General features: G+C 40.7%; 1 protein-coding gene across 1 annotated transcript in view; it reads left to right on the forward strand.

The window, feature by feature from the left end:
• The window catches only part of LOC122804078 (tumor necrosis factor alpha-induced protein 2-like), a 284,869-nt gene that overhangs the window by 145,558 nt on the left and 111,350 nt on the right, over window positions 1-27,961 (forward strand). Inside the window, exon 3 of the mRNA XM_044073737.1 lies at window positions 17,454-17,574. Coding sequence (XP_043929672.1) covers window positions 17,454-17,574 — 121 coding nt within the window. The remainder of the gene's footprint in view (window positions 1-17,453; window positions 17,575-27,961) is intronic.

Raw genomic sequence — 27,961 nt, forward strand, 5'->3', positions numbered from 1 at the left:
TGAGGAGACCTGTTTATGTGAAGAACACAGAAAAGACTCTCTTATTTTGAGATATATCTGCACAGAAGATTGTTGAACCTGAGAGGGCATGCCTGCGTTTTTCAGCTATATATTGCATATGCTGAAATGTCATTCAGAAAAATCTGTTTAATATATATATATTTGATTAGCAAATTATACACTTTTTTCTGTACACATTAGTTAGCAGTGTACTGATGGCATGGGCATGTTTGTCAGGGCATTTCACAGGTATACATGATTGTCAATACCTTAAAATGGAATGTTCTCTGTAAAATCTATAGACATGTTTCAGGGACATTTCATTTGATATCACTCTTAGCATTTTCAGTTATGTTTGTTAGCAAAATGTGCCTGTCATTTGCCTGTTCTTTTGGAGGAGGGGGAGAAAAGCTGCATTTCTGTCATTGCAGAAACAAGGATATTTTGCTTTTGTTACTCTCCTTTTTTTTTTTGGTATCCAACCTGTTGTTCATATTTCAAATTTCTAGATTGTTTTATGTTTCTCCAGCAGGTAATATTAAAATGCTACATTTTCTGTTTTATCTGGAAACAGTTATTTTGCAGTTATGTAATACCTATTTGTATTATCGTTCTGTTGTGTTTTAGGGCATGTAGGACTATGGCATCCAGCTGTCTCAAGCCCTGAAAACCACCCTTCAGTGACCCTGAAAATCAGGTCATTGTGGAAGCTTTTAGGCGACATGGTGCCTTTCTGCTTGAGAGGGGATGTGGAGATATGTCAGACAGTCTGCAAATTTGGCAGCATATAGTTGTAGATGTGAATTCAGTAGGCTAGCATAACATGACATATGATCAGGTGATCAGGTGCATCACAGAACCACTGGCAATATCTCATCTGCACGGAGGAGAGCAGCTGCAGTGACCAATGATTGGATGGGTACTGGGGAGGGAAGCCTGCTACAGAGCCACCACTAAGAGCAAATGAAGAGTTCCTGGCCACTGTCAGGGATCTAGATAGATCCCAGGAAAGTGCAGAACAGCATGTCCTTGACATTGGTGCTACTGTCTCGGGGACAGCAAGTATGTCCCAGGAGAAGCTTCCAGGTAGGATTTTGTATCTCAGTTGTTAAATACTGTTGCATAGTAAAATATCTACAACAATACCTTAGTTTGGTTTAGCAAAAAATTGATTGGGGGTTGAAGATTGCTACAGTTACCAACACATTCTGATTGATTACACATGGGGCTTAGGTTGGGCTTGTCATACACGTTCTTGTTGAAAGTATAGTTAATGGACACATAATGGGCAAAATGTTTTACCCCCTGCATTACTGTTAATTGTGATGATGTTGTCCTTACCTTTTGCTTAACTTCTTCCAAGACCATCCTGCATAGGGAGCATACCATCATCTGCACATGGTAAGCCAAACATTTTTATGTCAGTACTGATGAGCAGTCTAAAGAAATATTTCATGTGTGATGATGTCAAGACTGTTGTGTGTATTGCTGTGCTGTGTAATAGTGGCACCACCTTTATTTTGTTAGCATATATTGGTCTATAGTAGTGTGGGTGTTAATGTTTTCCTGATTTTGTTGCTTATTATGACAGGTGATCCTGACAGTGGAAGTGTGGGATTTCTACAACTTGATGTCAGAGTATCAGCAGACTCCCATGATAATGGTGGCCAAACAGAGGCACAGCCAGGGGGTACAGATTTTGAATCTGACACTGAGGTTGACATACAGCCATCCCCTGAAATTCCATCAGACACAGCCAGTAAGCCTATGCCTACCCATTCCAGTGAGCCCCCAGATATTGGACAGATGGAAGGTTAGACAATAGATCAGGTAAGTGTGGTTACTGTGGCTTCAGTGCCTGTTGACTCTGGCAGTGGGCGAGGTGGCAAACAAGAGGGTTGCTAGGGGTGCTCGGAGGAGGCCTGCTGTTCATCCTCCACCTGATCCAGGTGTGTCTTCCTGTGCCACTCAACATTCGTTTTGGGCCATCACAGAGGCACAGACACATTCTCATAGTCTCTTCCTGTGCCACTCAACATTTGTTTTGGCCATCACAAAGGCACAGACACATTCCCATAGTTCCTCCAGAGAAATGATTAGGGTTGTAGATGTGGCGCAGGCTGACATGTGTGACTTCCTCCACCATGTTGCCGATTCAATGGATTGGATGAATGACACATTGGAATGGGCGGAGTCTGTGATACAGTGTCTGCTGGGAGGGGGACAGCATCCTTGTGGGTGTACATCAGCCACATCATCTGCTGGGTCCATCGTGGTAACTGCCTGGGTTTGCCAGCACACACGTTCAAGATAACTTCCATGGCATTACACAGGATTTGGCAGTTAATAGAGTGAAAACCCTCTCTATTAATGTAGAGCCTTCCCTGTTCCCTGGGTGGTACCTTCATTTCTACAAGTGTGCAATCTATGACACCCCGTACTTCAAGGTATTGTGCTACAGGGTAGAACTCCTGCATATTTCTGTCCCTATGCTCAGGAGTATGGGGAAAATATATGTGGTCACTAGCATGTTGGAGTATAGCATTCGGGAGTTGGAGGATCCTGGATGCTGATGCCTGTGATATCCTCATCATGTCCCCTTTGGTCCCCGAAATGTACCTGTAGCTAAAATTCTAACTGCTACACATACTTTTGTCTCCACTGGGATGGGTTGCCCTTGACTTGCCCTGGCTCTGAGTTGAAGACAACAGAAGTTGCAGAGTTCATGTAGTGCATCTCTGTCTACCCTGTAGCACTCTAAAATTTCCACATAATGTAGATTGTGATAAGTTACCTGGGGTCTGAAAACTCTTTTCTTTCTTGGCCTTGGTCTATTAGCAGCAGCAGCAGCATAGACGTCAGCTTGTTGCACATGCACATGAATTAAAGCAACAGCAGCCCCTAACATTGTTTCTGTGTAGACTCCTTTTGTGGCTGTATTGCAATAGGTTTTGGAATTCACAGGGAAAATCAGCACTGAGTCTGCACGGTTGCTTTATTGTTTGTTGAATAGCTCCTCCATCTTGGATTGGTTAATTAGCATACAATTTAGCCCCTTATGCTGTAATTTGCATACCACAGTGTTTACCTTGTTTGCATGGCTGTGCATGGCTCTACACACTGTGTAGTGCTACGTATTGAATCCAAAACAGTGGGCTACCATGTGCACATTGTTCCATGAGGTGCACACAGTGTAAACAGACCAAGTAGGCTTTATTGAATCCAGCCACATGTCTAATATCATCAGTGAAACCACCTTTTCTAAAATAGTCATGTCTGCCTTTCAGATTTGTTAAAAATGTTGACTCATAGTTTCCTTGTCCCAGATGTTACTCATACTGTCTGTAAAAAAAGAGGCATGGTACATTTTTAAATTCAACTCCCTACCTTCTTGAAGTATGAATAAAGAGCAAATAATGAAATATTTTTGTGATGTCTATTAATATGAATTAGAGTATTAATGTTAATATTGTGAAGTCTGCTTTTTCTTCTCTCTTTACTCTTGCATTCATTTATTATCACCCTCCAGATGAGACATTAAACCAAGGCTCCATCTGCTTGAGTTGGTGTAGCTCACCTGGATGTAAAATCTCCCATCACACCTATCAAAAAGAGTAGGGTAGTTCCCTGATGCCATGGTCAAATTTTCCCTAGTAGTATAAATACCATGTTGGGTCTCCCATGAAAAGAAGCTAAGCTTTGTGGGACTAACCCTGATAACAAAGAATAAATACATAAATTGATCAATTAAATAATTTAAAATCATTGTGAAATGTTAAAAGCACTGCTCAGATTCAGGAAGCCATGTGAACTCATGTCCTGTTATTACCACAAGATTACAAAGAGCCATGCAATTATAGGTTCTCTAAGCATTACAGGGTGAATTTCCTAAAGTTTCTGGGAATGCACTGATGTTTTGCTATATAATGTGCTTATTGTTGTTGCTTATTTCAATTCAAGAAGGTTGTATTTTCCAAGAAAATATGCTTTAGGTTTTTACCTTCATATAATTTATTGTTTCTGTGAAGTTAAACTTTTACTTGTAAACTGTGAAAGCTGAACTTGTCATATAAATAGAGGTCATGCTGCATAGAAGCCTTCAAACAAGTTATTACAAAGCACTCTGAACCTCAAGACAATTTTTTATATGAAACACCACAATACAACACTTTTCTAAACCGTTCACCCAAGAATACATATTTCAGTATTAGAAATCAAATTCTTTATTCGAGTTTGCAGATGGAAACAGAGTCATAGATTGTGAGAGGTGATAAAAAGTACATTTGTGTAAGTAAATGTATTGTAAATGCAGATGTTTGAATAGATCACTGTTGCAGTAGCCTAAGCTATATGAGGACATTCTACCATGTTTTAAAGGTTTCAGAGTATAAAGGATAAGTCCAGATAAAATCACTTTAGCTAGTGGATTTAGGACACCTTCCACACACCCCTGGCGCTGTACAGTGCAAGGAGAGCAGTACAAAGCCAGTGGCTAAGGCACCAAAGCATCAAAACTTTCCTCCTCAGAAGAGGGAGGCTAGAGCCCTGCCAGACAGGAACAGTAATGATAACAGTATCACTCTTTGATATAACAATAGCAAAAAAGAGGGGGATGGAGGGAGGGTGCAGCTACTGCAACAATGATCTACACAAACTTCTATTGTTATGTTAAATTTACTTTCACAATTGTACTACGCTCATCATTAGATCACTGTTGCAATAGCCTAAGGTATGTGGGATGAATACCACAGCTGACAAAGAAATGAAAAAGGAAGAAGGATCAGAGGCCTATATTCCCTGGAAAATAGCCCCAGCAAAGCCTGTTCTGGAAATGTAGAAGGAATCTAATTTGTAGTGCTTGCTAAAGGTGTTTACACATGGCCAAGTTGTTGCCTCTTGTATAATTCTAGAATTTGTCCCTTTCCAAAAAGCAGAAGTAGCCAGAGCCATGATAGAGTAGACAGATTTTGTCCAAAATTGTCTTGTTATGATGAGAATAAGAAACGCGTAAGACAAATATTTAGAAACTTGTCTGCTTTGGCACTGACTGTCCCTTTTTCTTACCTTCACAGTAAATAAGCAGTTCAGCAGAAGTCCAGAAAGTTTTTTTTTGTCTTGTCAGTCTAGTACCTGAGGTGCCAGTGACCTTTAGACTGTGCAAATTTGTTTCTCCTTCATTTTTTTTTGGTTCTGGGAAAAAAAACAAGGAGATGAACTGAGTAGCTCCAGATGATTATGAAAAAAAATAAGTATAAAGGAGAGATTTGTTCTCAGTGCTACTCTATCTCTGTAAAAGATGAGCTAGGAATGATTTAGTATAACAGCTTCTATTTCAGACAATCATCTTGCAAAAGTCAGAACAATGGCCAATGCTGTTTTCCAAATAAGAACTTCAAATAGCTTTGTGAGCAGGTTCAAAAAGATACAGTGTAAGTTTTTCCAGCACAAAAATAAGATCCCAAGAAGGAGCCATCAGCCTTCTAGGTAGACTGAAGTGAGAAAAAAAACAGTTTCACTTCAGGTAGGGTAGAAAGGGGGTGATGTTCTTCATTCCACATTGCTGCAGTCCTAACTATTGGGTAGTCCGCTGTCCAGTCGGCCCGAATACCAAAGTATATGGCTGACGTCGGTCACGGCGCATTAGACTGACGTCAGTACGTCAGGGTACTAATGCGCATGACCGACGTCATATCCTCAGTCTTTTTTGCCGCATGGTCCGATGCAGAAGCAATTTTGCGAGTGCAGGTTGGCGTTCTGAAAGTTTCTGAAGTCAGAGTTTCAGACCGAATCAAAGTTGGCTAAGTACCCCGTTGGGGAATATTTTGGTTTTTTCTTGCCTCAGTATTTAACCGGATGTCAGAAAAAGTGAATAACTGTATTTCTTGTGGGAAACAGATACCTCATAGGGATTACCATACTTTGTGTATACCTTGTTTAGGGCCTGAGCACGACGTTGTTGGATGCCGCTCTTGTGCTAGATTTAACAAACGCACTATTAAGAGAAGGTTAGACTGTGCCAGGTTAGTGTTTGGGAAGCGTTGTAATTATAAAATGCCGTCGGATGCTCCGACGCCCGCTTCAGCCAAAAAACACAAGGACAAAGCAGGGAAGCCTAGAATGGAAGAACCGAAAGTCCCGGATGTCGGTTCTTTAGAAGGCTCAGTGGAGCCGGAGGTTCTGCCAGGAGTTTCTTTGGAGTCTCAGGGAGAAACTTTACTGTTACAGGATGTGTCCTCTCAGGAAGTAGGCCAGGCTGAAGGGGCTTCTCAGGTGGCTGTTCTTCCCTCTCTTCCTAAGGTGGTTAAGGCCTCGCCTTCTGTTTCTAAGGCTTCTTTAAGAGGCAGGCCTACTTTAGCTTCAGTGGGGGTTTCTCCGAGTGTTTCAGGGTCTTTGCCTAAGAAGCATATGCTAAAAATGGCAGAGGATTTGATTACAATGATTCGAGGTTCTATGCCCCCTCCTGATAAGAGGCCTAGGGTGGAACCTGAGTTTGAGAATTTTGAGCAATGTTCGGAGGCTTCTGAGTCTTGACTGAAGACTTGCAGGAGTATCCTCCTTATTCTGATTCTGATGTGGATGATTCTACTCCTTCAGCTTCGCCTCCTGAGGATTTTTCTTTTCAGAGACTCTGCATTCCATGAGGGAGCATTTTAAATGGGAAGGTCAAGATTTCTCTGATTCCAGGAAGAGGCTTAGAGAATTCTTGTTTTTACCCCAGCATAGGCCTTTAGCTATACCTCCCGTTCTGAATGTGGTAGAAGATGTTTTTGCAGAGGCTTCACTAAATCCTGATTCTTTGCCTCCTGCCCCAGTTAAACCGGATAGGTACTATAGGGTGCCTGACGCCCATAAGTATCTTTTAAGAGTCCTAGGGCAGACCCAGAAACTGTCTCTCAGGGGCCTAAAGGTGTGAAGGCTTCTGTGGTTAAAAATCCTGTTCCTCCTGATAAAGAGGCAAGGGCTTTGGATAGATGGGGAAAGAAAGTGTACACTTCTTCCACTTTAGCCATGAGGCGTTGAATTGTCAGTTTCATATGTTAAAATATCAGAATTATCTCCTTTCACAATTGAAGTCTAAGGTGGATGCTCTGGCTGAAGGTATTGAGTGTAAAGAGTTGCAGGATTTAGTTCATGTTTCTGAACAAGTGGGAAAGCATTCCTTGCAGTGTGGTTTTGATGCTGTGCAGGCCTCCTCGAGGGTGGCTGCCACTGGTTCTGTTCTTCGTAGGCTCGCCTGGTTGAGAGATCAGAACTTAGCTGAGCATGTTAAGACAAGGATTTTGGATGCTCCTTTACAGTCTGATGTGTTGTTTGGTTCGCCTGTGGAAGCAGTTTTAAAGAAAATGGAGGACAAGGCTAAGTCTATGCAAACTGTTAAGGATTTTTTGCAGGTGCAGCCTCCGAAGTTTAGTAGAAATTGGCCTACTAAGGGGTGGACTTATCCTGCTTATGATTCCCAGTCTAGGGGTAGGTCTAGACGTGGTAGGGGCAGAGCTCTAGGTTCTTTTAGGCCTAGGACAGGGAGTTCTCCTGCTCAGACTTCTGGTGAGGGCAGGGGTCAGTCCTTTCGTAAGCAGACCCAATGACCTGCCTTTTCAGCTGCCAGTACATTCTCGCCTGGCAGCACCTCTGGGAGGAAGGCTGTCTCTTTTCAAAGAAAATTGGGATTTAATTACCCAAGACAGATGGGTTCTGGATATCATTCACCATGGTTACAGGTTTTATTTCCATACCTTGTCTCCTTTCAAAGGCATGCCAGACATTCCTCCTCTACAACGAACAGAGGCTCACAAGCAAATTTCTCTGTTGCTCCAAATAGGGGCCATTCAGTCAGTTCCTGTGCCAGAAAGGGGCCTAGGATTTTATTCTCGCCTGTTCCTAGTACCAAAGAAGGGGAACACGTGGAGACCAATTTTGGATTTATCTATCCTCAACACTTATCTGGACATTCCCAAGTTCAAAATGTTGACGTTACAACAGCTTTTACCTCTGCTGGGCAAAGATCACTGGATGGTAACTTTAGATCTCAAGGAAGCTTACCTTCATGTGCCTATAAGACTACGTTGCAGGAAGTATCTGCGTTTTCGAGCTGGAAATTCTCATTATCAGTTCTCTGCATTGCCCTTTGGCTTATCTACTGCACCCAGAGTATTCACAAAGGTTCTGGCTCCAGTGATAGCTTACTTCAGGCTAAAAGGAATTCAAATCTATCCTTACTTGGACGACTGCCTGATTCTGGCTCAAGAAAAGGAGGACCTTCTACAGCATTTGGAATATGTCATAGCAGTGCTAAGATGCCTAGGGTATTCTGTGAACGAAATAAAGTCCAGTCTAGTACCCTCTCAAGACATGTGCTTTCTGGGTGTGAGACTGAATACAGCAGCCCAGATGGCCTTTTAACCCCGGACAAACAAAAGAATCTTTCCAGTTACTTCCATCAACTATCTCTTCAGTCCGGGCTGACTGCAAGGACAGTCCTTCAAGCCTTAGGGTTCATGGCATCTTGTATTCTGGTGCTTCCCAATGCCAAACTGCATATGAGGAAGCTACAATGGTATCTCAAAAATCTATGGACACAGCACTGCCAGGATTTGGACACTGTCATTCAAATAATACCTTGCATTCAAAAGGAATTTTTGTGGTGGGCTCAGGAATGTCACCTAAACAAGGGACTCTCTGTGACCCGGCCAGAGGCAAGTCAGATTCTAACGACAGATGCCTCAGACATTGCTTGGGGTGCTCATCTAAATGGAAAGTGGATACAAGACAAGTGGCCTGCCAGACTACAGCATCTCCATATCAACATGAAAGAGATGTTAGCAGTCCAGTTTGCATTAATGGCTTTCAAGGAGTTACTTCTTCCAGGGCAGGTGTTGATTCTAACAGACAACACAACTGTCATGTGGTACATCAACAAACAAGGGGGAACACATTCTTACCCATTGTGCAGGCAAGCAATGATTTTATGGGAGACTGCGCTCAGCTTGCAACTAACTCTTCAGGCAAGGTTTCTGTCGGGAGCACAGAACTCCTTAGCAGATGTGTTAAGCAGACAAATCATGGATCCCCACGAGTGGAAACTGGATCTTCATGTATTTCAAAAATTGACAGTGTCATGGGGAACTCCAGACATAGATCTGTTCGCTTCTCCACTAAACCACCAGCTGCCAAAGTTTTGCACGAAGGGATTTCATCACACAGCTTGGAAAGTGGATGCTCTTTCTTTCAGTTGGAAAAATCTTCATGTGTATGCTTTTCCGCCTCTACCTCTTCTCCCAAAGGTGCTTCTAAAGGTCAGACAAGACAAGCCAAGGATAATTTTAATAGCTCCAGATTGGCCTCGGCAGCACTGGTACCCATTACTGAGGAGTCTGGTAAGGAAGCCTCCATGGCCTTTACCCTTGATTCCACACATGTTGTCTCAGAGGGACGGTCATCTGCTCAATGTCAAGCTTCACTCTCTTCATCTAACAGCCTGGCATATTCTGTTTTGAAAGACAGCAGGTCTCAGCTTCCTCAACAAGTTTTAAATGTGATTATGGAAGCCAGAAGACCTAGTACAAGGAAAGTGTACGCAGAAAAATGGAAGAGATTTTTATTTTGGTCTGCAGTGAAGAATTTGGAGATTTCGGAGCCTAATTTGAGTGTGGCTCTTCAATATCTTACTGAGTTATTGGACAAAGGTTTGTCTTTCTCTTCCATTAAGATTCATGCTGCAGCAATTTCAGCTCACTATGATTGTGACCCACCATTGTTTTCACATCCTTTGTTCAAGCAATTTCTTAGAGGGGCAAAGAATATAAGACCCCCACGTAGAGCTCCTACTCCTGCTTGGGATCTCAATTTTGTGTTGGAGAAACTTACTCTACAACCTTTTGAGCCTGCGGCTACTGCTGAACTGAAATACTTGTCATGGAAGGCTGCTTTTTTGTTGGCCATTACTTCTGCAAGAAGGGTTTCTGAGTTACAGGCCCTTATGGCGGTTGAGCCTTTTTTGATTTTTTATAAGGATAGGGTATCATTACGTACTAATCCTTCCTTTATGCCTAAGGTGGTTTCTAGTGTGGCTTTAAACCAAACTATTCATTTGCCTACTTTCTATGCAGATCCCCAAAATAAAGGGGAAAAGATTTTGCACACTTTAGATGTACACAGGCAATTGCGTTATTATTTGAGCAGGACTAAGGATTTTAGACAGTCTCAGCAGTTGTTTGTTTCTTTTGCTTTGAGTTCAGGGCAAGCCTGTGTCAAAACAAACTATTTCTAGGTGGATTGGGTTTTGCATTGCATTTTGTTATTCCCATCATGGCAAGGAGATTCCAGCTGGGATTAGGCCTCATTCCACTAGGGCTACTGCCACTTCAACAGCATTTCTAAGGGGTGGCAACTAAGGATATTTTGGAGGCAGCTACTTGGAGTTCAGTGCATACTTTCTCTAAGCATTACCACCTTCCTCTCTACTCTAAGTCTAGGGCTGGTTTTGCCACAGCTATTTTGCAAGGCATGTTATCAGCTCCTGCTTCCTTATGATTTGCCAGCCTCCCTTACCTCTGCTTTGGGATTCTACCCAATAGTTAGGACTGCAGCAATGTGGAATGAAGAACATAGTACAGTTTTGTACCTACCATAAATGTAGATGTTCGAGGATCCACATTGCTGCAGTCCAATTTACCCTCCCTCCTTCCCCTCTGTGTTTAGGGGTGGTTGTGTAGGTGAGATTATATTCTGGTACCTTTGTATATATTGTATATATATTTTTGGTGCAGGTATGTTTGGTGTGTTTTGGTTTTGGCCTTGTCTTTTTAGGGTCTTCTGACATCTGGGGCAAGAAAAGACTGAGGATATGACGTCGGTCATGCGCATTAGTACCCTGACGTACTGACGTCAGTCTAATGCGCCGTGACCGACGTCAGCCATATACTTTGGTATTCGGGCCGACTGGACAGCGGACTACCCAATAGTTAGGACTGCAGCAATGTGGATCCTCGAACATCTACATTTATGGTAGGTACAAAACTGTACTTTCTAAAGTTAGACAAACAGAGATTACCTAAAGGTGAATTTTGATAGAAGAATAAGAAAGGCCAGAGGATAATCACTCACACAAATACTGCAGAACCAGGGAATATAAACTCTGAGAGGGTTTTGGTTCTTGTCATGGCACTGACTAGAATTGTTTCCCACTTACCTATATATGATTTTCTAGTACAGGTTTCTTTGGCCTCTTTTAATACCTGCTGCATATCCTTGGAAAAAAAAAGTGTGTAAAAGATATTAAAATTCATAATTCAGTAATTGAATAAAAACTTGAAGGTTGGGGTGTGTCAAGCAACCCCTGTCTTATGTGAATAAGTTGATTCTGTGAGGAAGCTTGTGGTAATCACCGTTTGATATTTTCAGAAAAAGGGAGAGCCACTGAAGGCTGGGACTAAAGGGAGTCACCACAGTTGTCTTTGGAGAGTCCTTCTGCACCTTTAGTGGAACTGTGGTTATCAGAAGAAAGGGTGGAAAGGTATACAGGAACATTCCTGACAATGGAAATGAAACATATCTGTCTTTCAGGCCTGTGTGCTAGGTGTCCTGGAGCAGAATTTCTTCAAATGTCTGTTATGGCTGGAAGCAAACAGAACTACTTGAGGATTTCCCTATAGATGGCCCAATTACTGGAAGATTTTTGAGTGCAATTCCCATTGGAGAGGGTCTATCCTTGTCCTGTTCAACTTGTCTGACATATGCTATATGTTGACAAAATGTTGGTTGCTGGTTGCCTTGAGGGACAGAATGAACTGAGTCTCTAATTCCCAGGCTATCATAGTTAGTTACAAAGGTGATAGGAACTGGTCCCGCCTTGTTTGTTTACATACCACATCACTGTGGTGTTGACTGTGTGATTACTTGCAGAGGCTTGGAGTACACCAGATATCTGAGAGCAATTATTAGAACCATAATTTTGCTGACATTTATGTGCTTTGTTTTGCTTTTCCAGAGGCCCTAGGCTTTCACCTCCTTGGACACAGCTCCCCAAACAAAGTCTGATGCATTTGTGGTTACAGACTGAGTAGGAGCTGGAAGAGAAAAAGGGACACCTGGGTTAATAGACAACCGATACATTCATTAGAGGAACTCTTTTTTTCACAACACTAATGCTGGAATTTTAAGTGAAAGAGGGTGTCTGTGTTGGGTCCAAACAGATCAGACAGACCATTGAATATTCCTCATGTTAAGTCTAACCAAAGGAATCATGAGAATAGTAGAGCTCATGAAACCTAAATGTCTGAGATATTCCATGGCAGATGCCAAATTCTGGATGGAAAATATCAGAAACTGTTCCTTGTAACATTCCACTTTGCTCTGAAGAAGAAAAGCCATCATGAGGGATATGTCCAGTAGATATCCTACAAGTACTTTCCTATGAGATTAGATGTGTGAATAGTTCTCTGTGTTAACCTAAAAACCCACACCGAGAATTTTTTTTTATCCAAGTCAGAGATTTCTGACAACTTGAAAGGAATCTGCAAGAATAAAGCATCTGTCTAAATGTGAAAAAATGTGAATGCCCTGCAACTTGCAATTGGCTTTACAGAAGTCAGATGCATTGCTGTTAACAAACTAAAGGAAAAAACAGAAAACTTTCAGTGTAAAGCAGATACAAGAAAACATAAAAAGTGCCTGAAATCTTTAACGCTGAAACATGATGTAAAGGTTTAGAAAGAAAGGTCTAGGACTGGTCTCCAGATTCTTTATTCTGCACCAGACAAATCCCTAAATAAAATCTTTTCCCTCGTTTCTGGGGGAACAGGTTCTATAACCCCCCTGATACAGCATCTGGTCTAGAGAAGGAGGGAATCTTGACTGGCTGAATGAAGAGGAATCCCTTTTAAAGTAGGAATGGAATTCCAGTGTCAGTCTTAGCCTTTGGAATGATTCTCAGAACCCAAGTGTCAGAAGTAAGCTGGTGCTAGAGAGGAAAGTAAAGACCTAGACTTGGGAAAGCTCTACAGGATTCCCAAGGTGGGAAGGGAATATAGTCTATCTTCTTAGCATCCTACCACTGTTTTTTTGAAAATTTGTTTGTCTGTGCCTTGCTGGGAACTCTAGTCTTTAATTCTGTTTTCTGAAAAAGGAACCTGAAATGGAAGAAATGTTTACTGTAATATTTTGGCAAGAATGGTTGAAAAATCTGGGTAACCTCCTAAGTTAACTTTTTCCCCTTTCCTCCAACCTTTTAAGGACCTCAGCAGAGGAACGACTAAATAACATCTCTTTATCCAGGGATGCTTTCAGATCTCAGCTTTGACAACCTCTGGTAAGTTCTGAGAAAGTAGCCAGGCAAGTCTTCTTGTCACTGACCTAGTGACAGCTGCACTAGAAACAGCATCAGCAGTCATGAGCACGTTAGAGAATATTTGGTTACTAATGACTTCATAGATGCCCTGGTCTCTGAAGAAGGGAGGTCAGCAATTAACCTTTTCATATTGTCAAAAGAAGCCAGCAAAAACTTAAACATGTCAGTCTGATAATTCAATATCCTGAAGGCTAAAGTGGAAGAAGTATAAACTTTCTTCTCAACCTGTCAAGATTTTCCAAGATTGTCAGAAGGAACGAGGTTAGTTGCCATGAGGAGATTGGCAAAAACTAATTTTGACACATAAATTCCTACAGAATCTGAGATGGGGTTACAAAAAAAGAATTTGTGGATGTGGGGCTCCTTATATAATTAATCAGACTTTCTGGGAGCAGACGGCTGACTGTTGTCAGACAAATGCTGTCTGCAAAAAAACACAACCTCTAAGTCTGACAACACAAGAGTAATAGCTGCAGATTCTAGAAATCCACCTGCAACAAATGATAACATCTTTGCTGAATTCTAGTGTTTCTTTTGTTCTCACTTAAGTACATCCTACATTCTGGCAATAGTATCAGGCAAATACAACTCTTCAGGAGAGAAATCTGAAGAGTAACTTTCCTCAGAGTCAGATTTCTCATAATGTAGTCTGGGAATTTGAGAAACAAAGTGTAGGTCTACATCGTGGCCCTCAAACTGGAGGATCAGAATTGGAGCGAAAGGAAAATATTTTCCTTTTAAATGAGCATATGACTCGGCATGTACATGCTGAAAGGCTTTAAATAACGATTTACCAAAGCCCAGAAAATCATCCTTATCTGCTTTATGACAAGACAAATCTCTAGCCTTATATTTGTTTCTGTGAGATCACCAAAAAAAGAGGGGTTTGAAGGACAGCCCCTCACAGCAAATAAAACTCCTCAAACTGGCCTAGTGACTGAGCATTACCTGATCCCTTCCCTAATGCTAGCAAGATTTTTTCTCCCTAACTCGACAAAGGCAACTGAACAGCCACAGAGGACATGCTTGCCTCCTGGTCCTTAATGGCTTCCTTAGGAGCAAAATCAGAGGAACCTTTGTTTCTGAGACTCTTAACATTATGAGATGTAATTCTGTGACCTTTTTGCGCTAGCTAAATAACCCAAAACTTTCATTATGGGCAAGACAAAGCTGTGATGTCAGAACCTTGTTTGAGCTGAATAGGCCTCAGTCTGGGCTATTATAAAGAACCTACATCACATATATGCTCAATATAACTTAAGAAAATGTGTTGATATCTGAAAATAATCTACATTTCATTATTTTTTTGTTTATGCTTATGAAATTATTGCTTTAGAATGGATAAGGCCGAGGTTATACAACAGTCATTAGAAGTAAGTTATGTGAAATATTAATGAGAAAAGATCACACAATATGACAGTAATTAGTGTGACTAAATAGGTGGTCCAGTCATATGTAAGACAAGAAATAAAACAGCAAATAACAATGAAGTATTATATAGACACTGATTATAAAAAGGCAAATAAAATAACATGAATTAGAAAAAAAAGAGAGTGAAAACTGAATAACTGTCTATCTTCTAAGTCAGATAGTACAGAATAATAATGCACTTGATTACAGAACAAGTAAAATAAAAGTAGGAGACAGAAATGAGTCATTTAAGACCATTCAAATCAGAAGCATGTGCAATATAAACATATTATAATATAACTGCAGTGGTGGTGCTGCAGTAGCGTTGTCGCCTCACAGGAAGACGTTGTCCTGTTCAATTTTCAACTAAAGTGTCTTCTGTGTGGAGACATGCATGAATGGGCATACCTTCATTGAAGGTTGTGCGTTAGGACTGGCAACCCGGTACGTAAAAATCTACTGCCAATCATTAGTGGACCGGAGTTCCGCTGTGGCGACCCCTAACCGGGAAAAGCCGAAAGCTACAACATATATAAAATATATATATATATATATATATATATATATATATATATATATATATATATAAACTTATATAAGGTCTGCATTGAGCTTAGGAGACTTCGTAAAAATTACAAGAAAAAAAATCCAGTACATGGAAAGATCTCTGTTAGTCAATTCTCCAATGAATGAACACCAGATTTCAAATATCACTTTCTTTTCACAGTCATGCTCATAATGTCAACTCACAAAATGGCAGCCCCCACTAACATTGACAGCTAAATGATTGTGCACCCAGAAACAAGTAATACACCTTTACCAACCACACTAGTCCACACTGGTCCATTTTTGATGTAGCATCCTTTCAAGAAGAGTGATTTTCTCTTATAGATGAGGTTTCAAATTGCTGCCTGTGTACAATGCATTCAGAATTTGCCTTTCTATGACCAGTTGTATAGTTACACAAGAAGTACAAACTGTACAATTGTGTGACCACAACTTCAAAATGAAAAATCATATGCAGGATAAATATGTAGGGTTGACACATCAGCTGAATGAATAACATACTTCAAAGTATTATTCTCTAATATAGTCAAATTGGTAGTGTCAGTTTACCAAGTAACTGTCCCCAGTAACAGTTGAGATAATAGTACAGGCCACCCAGAAAGTATCATATCAGTTCCAGTCAGCCTGACCCTGACTGTGATGCACATTCAGTCTGTTCAGGTCAAATCTCTTTCACAGCTGAAGGCTAAAATATTCTTCTAGTACAAGGCAAAAGAATAAGGTCTGTCTTACGAATTCACTGGGAGAGGAGGGCTTTTACACAAAACAAAGTGACTCCTAGGTATGAATACTAATCTTAATTATCAGAATTTGTTACCCTTTGCCCTCTCCACCAATGGTGCTTTATGAGAGTTTGATGACATGGGGGGGGGGTCTAGGATGCTTCCATTCCAGATAAGAGATATTTATATAGTAATGAAGCCATGGAACCCTTAACTTTAAACTGTATGGCTTCCCTGTTATCATCCATTCAAGATTTATCAAAGTGATGTACAAAGCTCCAGACTCAAAGTAAAAATATAAGTGTGACATAGGATTCTATTTAAAGAGACAAGAGTTTTATAAGAAATAAACAGCAAATCCAATTATAAATCCATTGATTCCTTACAGTACAGGAACAATCAAGTACTATTACTGCTTTACCAGCTGCCAAAGAATCTATTGTGAAGGATAGAGTTGATAGGAGAGGTTTGTTTTTCACCTTTTCTGTCATTGTGGTTAGAAGAGCTAATTTCTCTGAAAAATAATTTTTGTTATTACTAATGCTGTCACTGTTTTCTGGCTGGCAGACACTGGTTCAGGAAACATGCACCATCACTAAATATGTGTTATGCGTGCTTTTAATCTTAACTGTTGTTAAGATTTGTAGATGGTAGCAACTTTCAGCCGTTGTGATACAACCATATTTAAAGAGAGGTCTATGTCATGTGTAGATTTGAAGTCCTCTGTTTTTAATAACCACACCCTGCCTGTGCAAAGATAGTTACAAAGCTTTGCTAATATAACTAACTCTCCCCCAGTAAATTTAATTAAGTTGAAAATGGCTTTTCTTTGCATGCCTTTTCTGTGAAACAGCATAGTGTAGTCTATGTAATACTCATCATATTAGTTTGCAAAATTTTGAAACTCTATCAAGTTCTTTTCTTTAAACAGATCTTTGGACAGATGACTCAGATGGCTTTACTACTGTGCGTACTTTATAACTGATTTTACTCTCATTGATATTTATTATTAATTAACTGAGCTTATTTTCTTTCCATTGTTTGTTTTACTGATAGCCTTATTGCATTGTGGTATCTGTAAAACTTAATACTGCATCTGCATGATACTCTATGTCTCCTCTTGTCCCATTCCTTCTGAATTCCTGGTTACAGCTTAAAACAAATCAGTTCAGTTTCTGATTGCTTGTTTGGAAAATGTGTACTGCATATAAAAAAGGTTTATTTAATTGCTAACATTTATTTCATACTGATCTTATTTCTCTGTATAAATAAGATATTCTTATAATTTAATATTAGCTACAGCTGTCAGAGTTTTCCTTGGTCTTCATTAGTTTTCATTGTCTTAATATTCTAAAGAGAGTGTCAACAGCATTCCAGACATAATTTTTGCTTTGCTCTCTGTCACACAGAGAATACTTATGCCAGTTGCCTAACTATTCTGATGAAACCAAACAAGCAACAGTGATACTTTCATCAGTAGAACGTGAAACATGCAAACTGATAGTACAGGACCTCTGCAGTGAATTCAAGGTAATGTTTATGTTTGGAAAAAAAAATATTTTTTCTTTCTTTTTTTTTTTTTAACTTTTTTTCTGCATTTCTTGAGTCACTTGTCTGTTAGCACTTCATAGAAAGGTAGAGTTAAGAAAATAAAACTATAATTTATTTGCTAGTCTATTAATACAGCAGCTCAGTATTACCAAAGGACTGTTTTCCTTTAAATAGTAAGGAAGTGAGTAATAACTTTTAAAATGCAAACAATAATTTGAATCAGCTAAACTTTGTTTAAGAGATAATCAGATGCAAAAAGCAAAATTAGTGTTTTGTTTGTATGGCTTGAACAAGATGTGTAGTACAATTAGCCATCTGTGTCTGATAACAATTGCTGCTTTGCTTTTGCATACATTTTTTCTGGTGCAAATGAAAATAACATCATGATGTAAGCTTCCATCATAATAGAAAGCAGATTGCTGAGTCAAGTATTACTTGTCGTAGTGGATAGTCTGCTCTGATAACTGCTACACTGAAGGCAGTGCTCTTGACCTGTGGCAGACAATGCTTAGTTAGTAGCAGACAGATTAACAGTAAGGTATGTAGAACCATAAGGGTGCCTGAATGAAACTGATGGAGTAATACTACAGATTTTAGAGCCTTCATGGCTGACGTGAGTCTGCACCATTACCCATTAATAAATCATAGCACTCAAAGCCTGCGAGTAGGATCTGAGTAAACAAACTGTATTCAGCTCAAGATGCATAACATATTTCAGAGACTGAAGAAGTAGCAGCAGTGAGGGTGGTACTGCATTTAAACAGGGGCACTGTGTGGCGCACAATATAATATGGATCACCACCAGGGTAAGCACTAAGGACATTCCTGGCAGTCAAGTACTACTCAGAGCTCTTAAACTATTGACTTGAATTAGATATTTATAAAGTGCTTGACATGATAGTAGAATGAAGGAAATTCTACTTATTAAATATTTTGTTTTCAGTTACTTATACTTAATCACATAAAAGTTTACAGTCCAAATTTAAATCTAAATCTGATGAACTTTATTAGACATATAAGACATAAGGTACTACAAACTGCCAAAAAAAATGAACATTATACTGGCACCTGTGCCACTCGGGCATAGCAGAAAAGTTAAATAAACTGGGAATAAACTCCTATGTCACCTGCTGGATTTCCATCGGGCTCACAGATAGGACGCAGATAATCATAACAGGGAAGTTACCTCTAGAAAGAGACCACAGATAGGATGCAGATAATCAAAATAGGGGAAGTTACCTCTAGAAAGAGACCACAAATCGGATGCATTTATTCAAAATAGGGGAAGTTACCTCCAGAAAGAGACCAGTCACCAATGGATTCCCCCAGGGTTCTGTACTGGGACCTCTCCTGTTTGGCATCTACTGTTCTGAAGTAAAAGCCAATACCAAAGGTCTGTGGCTGTTTTTGCAGATGACTGCAAGCTAGGAGCAGTCATTGAATTCCCAAATGAATTAGCCATCCTGTGGGAAGGTTTATCTCAAATAAATAACCAGTGCCAAAATCACAGAGTGGAACTAAATGCCAAAAAAAGCATTATTGTATTCCTTGGGGAGTCATCTACCCCAGGGAACTACCCATTGACCATACGCTATATCCCTAAGAGCTGAACCAGTTGTTCGGGATTTGGAAACTTATGTGGACAGTGACCTAACTTTTGTCCAACATGTGTCTTTTGTTGTAAGAAAGGCCATTCTGTATTGCACAGCTTATAAACAAAAGGATTTTGTCTAGATCTAGGGATGTCATTGTCCCCCTTTACAATTCCCACTTTGGCATGTAGCTTTCCAGATACATGCAACAATGCAACAACTGAAATGCCTATGCAGATAACTTACTAAAAGGATACAAGGCCTAAACAACATGTCCTACATGGACTGAAGTAAAACCCTGTCACTATACTTGGTAACCTACAGACTGCTAAGAGGTGACATGTCTGGTATACAGGGCATCCTCTGACCCACTACTGATAGATTTACTGCACACCAGCAAGTCAGATGACATCAGAAATACTTGGTATAGGGATCAAAACCTCTTCTGTAACATCAACAGAATGGTTTGGAGAGGCAGGAATATCTTGCATAAGATACTGATACTGTGGATCAGACTCCCTATCCACATATATATATCATTCTACATATATATCATAGATCATGTAGTAGAGTGATTGTGTGCATTTGTGTGGTAGATGGTGTGTGTGTGTGTGTGTGTGTGTGTGTGTGTGTGTGTGTGTGTGTAATAAAACTGCGAAATTCAAAACTTCCGGTATTCGAGGTTTTGAATTTCGCAGTTTTTAGTTTTCGTTGTTTTGTGGATTCCACTTCTTGGGCTCGAGATACTGAAATTCGAGATTTCAGTATTTCGAGCTTCTAAAGTAAATCCATATATATATATATATATATATATATATATATATATATATATATATATATAAGTTATGTACCCACCATAACATTCCATTTGTGTAGTCCATTTTTATTCCTCCTCAACTGATGCGTTTGGATCTGACTCAAAATTCTCAAGCTCCTCCATTTATCCATAGTATCCACCAATCTAACATACCTCAGATCGAGTTTGCTGCCCCTACATATAAAGGGACCAAATCTTAAAGACAGAAAAGAAAAGGTAGCTGGAACTCAAACAAGGAACAAAGGTTCCTGAGAAACTTAGGTCTTTCCAGAAGCAAAAGGAAGGGAGCAGGTGGGTAGGAAGTTGAGGAAGAATGAAAATAGACAACAAAGGTGGAATGTTATGGTGAGTACATAACTTTTTTATCTGATGTTGTCCTTTTCATTCATTCCTCAACTGATGGGACAGAGTCCCAGCTACTTGAACCTTGGGTGGTCCTCATGGAAGATTAAACTGAACTGAAGATTACTCACTGCTTGGTCATCCTTCCATGATTTAGTTATTGATTTAGCCTATTATTATTGTTATCTAGTTACTGTTTAGATAATTTTTAGCACTGTGTTTTACTTCTTTCTCACTGTTGTAATTAGAGCTTACTACACAATTGTACCTAATTTGCTCCTGATCACCTCTACTGTATACATATCTTGATTGTTATTGTTTAACATCTACCATGTCTTTCTGTGGAGCTTTTCTCCCCGGGCCTCCGCTGAAAACGGGCCTGTGTTCAGTCGGAATTTCCTGGTAAACAAATGTAAATAAATAAATAAATAAATAATAAATAAGATTATTGTGGAGTAATGTGGAGCCAAAGGCAGCTCTGTTCCTGAAAACCAAATCAAATTTGTAATAAGCAATTAAAGTGTGAGCATAAGTCCAAGTTGCAGCTGCACAAATGTCATCTACGGAAGCTCTTGACCAAAAAGCTGAACAGACCACCACTGACTTTGTTGAATAAGCTCCAGGCTAAGGCAAGGATAGTCCTCTTTTACTATGGACAGAGGAGATGCAATTGGTTAACTGTTTGGCCACTGTAACTTTGGAAATTGGCTTGTCCAATCTGTTAGGAGAAAAGGAAATGAACAACTGGTCACTTTTCCTGAAATCCTTGGTTCTGTAGAGATAAAAACAAAGTTGTCTATGTACATCCGAAAGATAGAACATGTACTCTTCCTTATTTGAAAAGTTTGGAAAGACGACTGGGAGGTTAATGACTTGGTTAATGTTAGACTCAGAAGCTACCTTAGGCAAAAGATGAAGCAAACAAAGCTAAAATGTTAGTTTTGTTTGCTTTATTTGGATATATTTTGAAGCTATTTATTTAATTTTGTTCCATTTTAATCTGTTTACTGTTTGTTAGGCAAAAGATGGGTTGGTCTGCAAGGAGAACCTGTATTTGTGGAAAACCAGGTACGGAAATTTGGAAGATAGAGCCTGGAATTCAGATACTCTTCTAACTGATGTAGTAGCGACCAGAAAAATGGTTTTCCAAGAAAAACAATTTAAATCTGCCCTAGGTGAAGGTTCAGGAGTTTGGGCCAGGGCTTGAAGCACATTAGTGAAATCCCAAGGAGGAGTAGGATCCTTTAATGGAGATATAAGTAAAAAAGCCCCTTTGTGAAAGGCTTTACATAATTTAGAAAAAGCTAAGGTAGAGTTATTTTTGTCTGGGTGGAAGTCTGAAATGGCAGCCAAATGAACCTTAGTAGTAGAAAATCTAGACCCTTCATTGATAATTGAGGCTACAAATTCAAGTGCAGCTGGTACAGGGGCAGAAAGGGGGTTCAAATCCCTGCTAAGGTCCCAGAATACAAATATCTTCCATTTACTTTTGTAAATCCTTTTAATAGAAGCTTTTTGAGATGATAACAAAATATGATGGACCGGGGAGAAGAGCCTGGACTGTCTATCAATCAATGGAATTGGAAAAACTATGTGGTCAGTTTGAGGTCTGTTATGTCTGATTGAGTTATCTCATCGGGTGAGACAAGAGGTCTGGAGTTAGATCGAGTATGTAGGGTGGATGTAGAGGGTGAGGCCAGAGAAAGGGGAACCAAATTTGATGAGGCTTAAAGGGGGCAATGAGGATAACTTTGGTCTTCAACTGGAATACTTTCTGTAAAAATTTGGTCCTGAAAGGTAGTGGTGGGTAAGCATAAAGGAGACCAGAGGACCACTTGTGGACTAGAGCATCTCTTGGTGACCCCCCCCCTTTTGGAGGGATCAGGGCAAAGAACTTGCTGCACTTGTTGTTGAGGGGGGGGGTACAAATAGGTCACAGCATGGCTGGCCCCATTGATGGAAAATCCTCTCTGTTACTTTGACATTGAATGAACACTGCTGAGGCATCGGAATGGACCTGCTTAGTTTGTCCACAGTCACCTTGGTTTTCACTGGGATGTGCATTGTTATTAGAATGTGACCAGAAGAGATCATCCATTGCCACACTCTCATTGCTCCTTGACAAAGCAGATAAGATTTGGTTCCTCCCTGTTTGCTGATGTATCAGACTACTGACATGTTGTCTATCTGAATAGCAATTGTCCTGGACATGAGGACATCTTGAAAGGCTTGCAATGCTATGTGAACTGCTCTCATTTCCAGGACACTGATATGTGTCTTGGCCTCTTCAGGACACCACATACATTGGACTGTCTTTCCCAAGTACTGCCCTCCACCCCAGTTGGAAGGAATCTGTGATCACCGTGGGCAGAGGAGAACAAATGGGCACCCTTTGGAGAGTTCATTGGAATGAATCCACCAAAGAAGATACCTTTCGCATGGCAGTGCAGTCTTGACTGGAATGGTTAAAGGATGGTGAGAATAGACCATTGGGTTAACAGGGTCCATTGAAGTATTTGCATGCAAAACCTGGCCAGAAGAACAAGGGTGATAGCAGCTGCCATAGATCCCAAGGGTTGTGAAATTTGTTGTGCTGGAAGAGAAGAATATTGAATTACTTTCCGGACCTGGGATCTCAGTGTCTGGATTTGAGCAGGAGGAAGACTGTCTGACTGACTGTGCCCAGATGAGCACCTATGAACTCCAGACTCTGAGTAGGTGTGAGTTGTGATTTATTGTAATTGGTTGTGATGCCTAGAGGGATGCACAACTTGAGAATGTAGTCCCTAGCCTGTAGCAGACAATACCTGGGGCATTTAACAGCCAGTCATTTAGGTATGGAAACACTCGGAATCCCAGCACTCTCAAGTGAGCTACTACCACTGCCATGCATTTGGTGAATACCCTGGTGTCCGTGGTAAGACCAAAGGGCAGTGCTCTGAACTGGTAATGACTGGCTTCCAGCTGGAAGCACAGATACCTTCTGGCGTGCCTGTTCACTTTGATGTGATAGTATGCATCCTGAAGATCCACTGAGCACATCAAATCATCCTTTCACAGCAGAGGCAAAATGGATTGAACTATGACCATCTAGAACCTTGAATATTGAACTAATTTAGTTTGCTGAGATCCAGAACTTGGTCTTAAGTCCACTGTGCTTTTTGACACCAAGAAGAATCTTGAATAGGTCCTGGATCCTCTCTGGTCTGGGGGGGTCTTTCTCGATTACTCTTTTTTTCTAGCAGCTTTTCTATTTCTAGTGTTGCTGCTTCCCTCTGATTGGGTGGAACAGTGTGGATCCTTTTCATTTGTGTATTGGGGGGGATTTGGGAAATTGGTATGATAGAACCTCAGGATATACTTCTCTGCACCCAGGAATCTTTCGTTGTAGATAGCCAAGCTCTTTGGTGGAGAGACAAACACCCCTGATTGCCTTCAGAGAGTAACAGCAGGGCCTCCCTTCAGGAGTGCTGTTAGGGCTTGTTCAAAAAGGAATTCTGGAAGCCCTGTTTCTGCAGGCTACCTCTGCCACTGGAGTGGCGTCTTCCATTTGAATTCCCCCTTCTGTCTCTGAGGAAACTGTCTCAGAGTGAGTCTTAAAAAGGACCTTGGGATTTGTGAAACCACATTTTTCTACCTCCTTGTTGATTCTTAGAGAAAGGTCTTTGAGGAGCAGAAAAGCATATGCCCACTGCAGACAGGGTCTTCCACTCTTGTTCACATCTGGAGAGTTTGTCCTTTACCTAGGGGCCAAATAAGGAAGATCTATTAAAGGGAGCACTGATGAATAAAGACTTAAAGGGCTCCACAAAATCACAATAGTCCCATCCGGGCATGTCTCCTAATGGCTGTGCCTGAACCTGCTGGCCACGAGGTACCTTCCACTGCATGGGAGATCAGTCTCATGGACGCATTAGATATTGACTGGACGTTTGTCAGTTGTGAAGAAACTTTAATTTGGTTCTTTGTAGACATGGGCACAGAAAGAGATTTGGAAAGTTCTTTGGTTAAATCTCTTTGTAGTCTTGTAAAATGTGCCAGATAATTCAGCAACTCGAGGGCAAAGGTAGCTGAAGCATACATGCACTTATTAAATCTGGACTCCCTGTTAGGGGGTCGGACAGAAGAGCTGTGTTCAATCCCATTGCTCCATTGTGGCCAGTCCTTAGCAGGAGCTAATATTTTGTCAGGTCAGTTAGGAATTGGCTTTACAGTATCCAGTTGCTTCCATGCCCAATGAGAAACAAGATTTATGAGTTCATCAGCCAAAGGAGTCACCCAAGAAGTTGCCGAGCCAGACCTGAAAGCTTCCAGTAACACTGATTCCTCCTGAGAGGAGGTATCGGAAGACCAACCACCTTTCCTGTTTAAAAGTACTAGAATGTCTCCAAATGAGATGTCTTCAGGTGGAAATTTGGGGGACCCCTCCCCTTCATTGAAATCAGTGTCTTCAGTGAGAGATTCCTGAGGGGAATCTAGGTGTCTCTTTTTACACATCCTCTTCCAATGGACCTCCTCAGTGGGGTGGTCTGGGGAAGTATCGGAAGAGATAAGGATGTCCTGAGGGATCGACTGGAGACTTGATCAGGCTGGCTATCCAAGTTAAACAGATGAATGAGGCTCAGAGCAGAGAACTGAAGGAGGTATAGTTGTTTGATCCAAGGAGGGCAGGGATGTCCTATCTCTAGATAAAGAGAAGGTCCTCTCCACAACCTCAAAAGCACAGCACCCAGGAGAAACCGAAATCGATGGCAAAGGAGCCAACAATTCCTAAACCGTCAGCTCCTGCAACCCCACAAGCACTCCACCTGAGGAATGAGTCCAGCAGCAAAGCCCTGAGGAGCAGATATGGCTCTGATAGCTCTGAAACAGTGGGTCAGATTGGAGAAAGAGAGACCAAGGGGGCAGTGAACAATGACTGTCTCACAGAACTGGTGGGAGTCAGAGCTGGGAGTACCACCATCTGGATCTGAGTTATGCAAAATTTTCTCATCATTCTATCCACATCAGCCTCAGATAAGCTCCTTTAAGACTTAAGAGAAGATGTGGAGGATGGAGGTCTTGAATGCTTCTGGAGGGATCCCTCCACGAAAGGTGAATGGAGCCAAGAAGTGACTGGATCAGGTAGGAGCAGAGGTATTTGTATCCGGGGGATTTGGATTAAGAATCAATCAGATCAGAGGTGGTCGGATGCAATTTTTTAGACATCTTAGTTGGCACCTTTGATGAAAGAGCTAATGAGGGTGTGCGATCTGGTGATCTCTTGTATGAATCTTTATCCTTGGAAGTCTGGCTTCCCTTTGTCCAGTTTCTTAGAAGGGGGTTGAGCCGAATGAATAGGGATAAAGCTTTTTTAAATGTAAACTCACGATTGTAGTGAAAATAACTCCCAAAGCTCTAGAGTGACAGGATCCATGTCTGAAGGTGAATTGCAGCAAACAAGATCTGAGGTATCATAGGTTGGCAGGACATTATGGATAAAGGGAAGAGCTTGAGAGTTTTGGATCTGAGGATCTGGTAGAAGCGGCCAAGTTGCATCCAAGTCTCAGATCCAAACCCATCAGTTGAGGAATGAATGAAAAAGGATAACATCAGATACAAAGTTCATCCCTGTCCATATTCAAGTGCAACTTAGATGGGAAACAGAAAATTACCCCAAGACTGCCTCCTGTACTGCTATAAGGGTAGCTCCTAAATGCTTTATCTCATGCATGGGTCCCCTCAAATTATCTATGGTATCATCCCAGTTGTTCTCATTGGGGTAATATGCAATTATCAACCATGGGATGGATAAGGCCAAGCTATAACTAAATAATAAGCCAAGTAATGCCATTCCCTGTGTTAGATCCTTGCTGATGTTCACTTTTGCTTAGGTGAATGTTCAGTCTTGTTGGTTCGATGAACAGAGGTGTTCAGAACTGACCATTCAATAATATGATATAGACCCTTTGTATGTACTATTACAGCATCCTACTTCTTTGAGCTAATTAGACAGTAGAGGCGAGTCTAAGTATTAAACCCTTCTTTGGCTCTGTCAAGATTGTGCCAGACAAAAGGTCTTTGCTCATGTTAACTAAAATTAAACACTGACTGACCATAGATTAGAAATTATGTTCTGGTGTATGGAAACAACCAAGCTCAGGTACTTCCATCTGTAGGACAGCAAGCTGTTTGTATCAGCTATCATCTGAATGGACTTCCCTTTTTACAGGGTATCTAAAGGCAGATTTTTCTCTCCTCTCCTTACCTCACCATTCCTGTCAGTTCCATAATTTTCAGAGATTATAGAATCAGACCACTTCCACTGTACAGAGAGATTCAATTGATAAGTTTGGACAATGAATTTGGACTTTTGCTGATTTCAGTTTGTGAGCCATTTAACTGTTTCTCCCATGTGTCTCATTTTGAGACATTTTTCAGGTAGATCAAGTCATGGAACTTCATTTATAGCATAGTTACTTTTTTGTGTCAAGCCACAAGCCATGCCAGCACCATGGTGTACCCAGATAAAGCCCTGACTATGGACAGGTGACCCGGGTTTGCTTAGTGGCTCAGGCATCTGAGGCATTGGCAAGGAGGGATGGGCATGGGCATGGCCAACTGGGGGGTGGGCATTCATGTAGGTGCTGTGTGAAGGGAGGCATGGTCCATAAAAGGGAGCATTTCTCAGATGGAACAGATGAATGCAGGGGGTGGGGAGAAAACAAAGGTAGGTCATTAGATTAAAAAATTCCCTCCGGTAAGAGCAGTTGCTGGCATTACTCCTAAGGATGCCCATAGGATCCATGTTGGCCCTAGCACTGAGTCAGAGAAAGTCAGGGGATGAAAGGAAGAGCTGTAAGTCCTGGTGATAGACAGGATCACTGGCATGGATGGAAAGTATGAAGTAAAGCGGAGAAATAAAGGATATTTTACTGAATTTCAGCAAACATAACATCAAATAATCATTGATAAATGATGTTACAAATATACAGTGAAAATAGAGAGCATACACTTTTATGTCACTAGGAAGGTATACAGAATGCATAAGAGTAAATCAAATTCTGAATACAGTTTTATGACTTTCCATCTCCACAAATAATTATTCTTTGTCCTTTTCACGAGCAATTAATCAAAAAGTGCACTTTACAAAAATTAATAAGATCATTGCAAATTGTCTGTAAGAACCTTGAATGATGAAATCTAACTGTAGCAATTTGAGGTGTCTATTTTAAAAAAGAATTCCAGTAACATAAAAATATTTCCTGAATTTATTTGCAAATTTATGTGCCCTTAAATATTTACCCAGAGTAGAAAAGGCATTTTTTGGTTATCACCTTCAGATTAGTCTACTGATAAATATTTTAACAAATGCAAATAAGGCAGTTAGAAGAAATGAATTGTTAATATTAACATTAGAATTTAAATTCCCTACAATTGCCTGTTGCCACCTTACGTCATAATTTGTTACAGTAAACTGCTCTCACTTAGGAGTCATCCATGCTTCTTAACCTATATGAGTGGGAAATTGCATAAAAGTCTTTAAGTCTGTAGCCTCAATAGGGTTCTATGTAGCCTAGTTTACCTTTAATATAGCAGATACTATGGACTGGCCTACAGGCAGTAGCAGGTGTCT

This window comes from Protopterus annectens, chromosome 6.part0, assembly GCF_019279795.1.
Source record: "Protopterus annectens isolate FY-2018-M chromosome 6.part0, PAN1.0, whole genome shotgun sequence".
NCBI classification, from domain to species: domain Eukaryota; kingdom Metazoa; phylum Chordata; order Ceratodontiformes; family Protopteridae; genus Protopterus; species Protopterus annectens.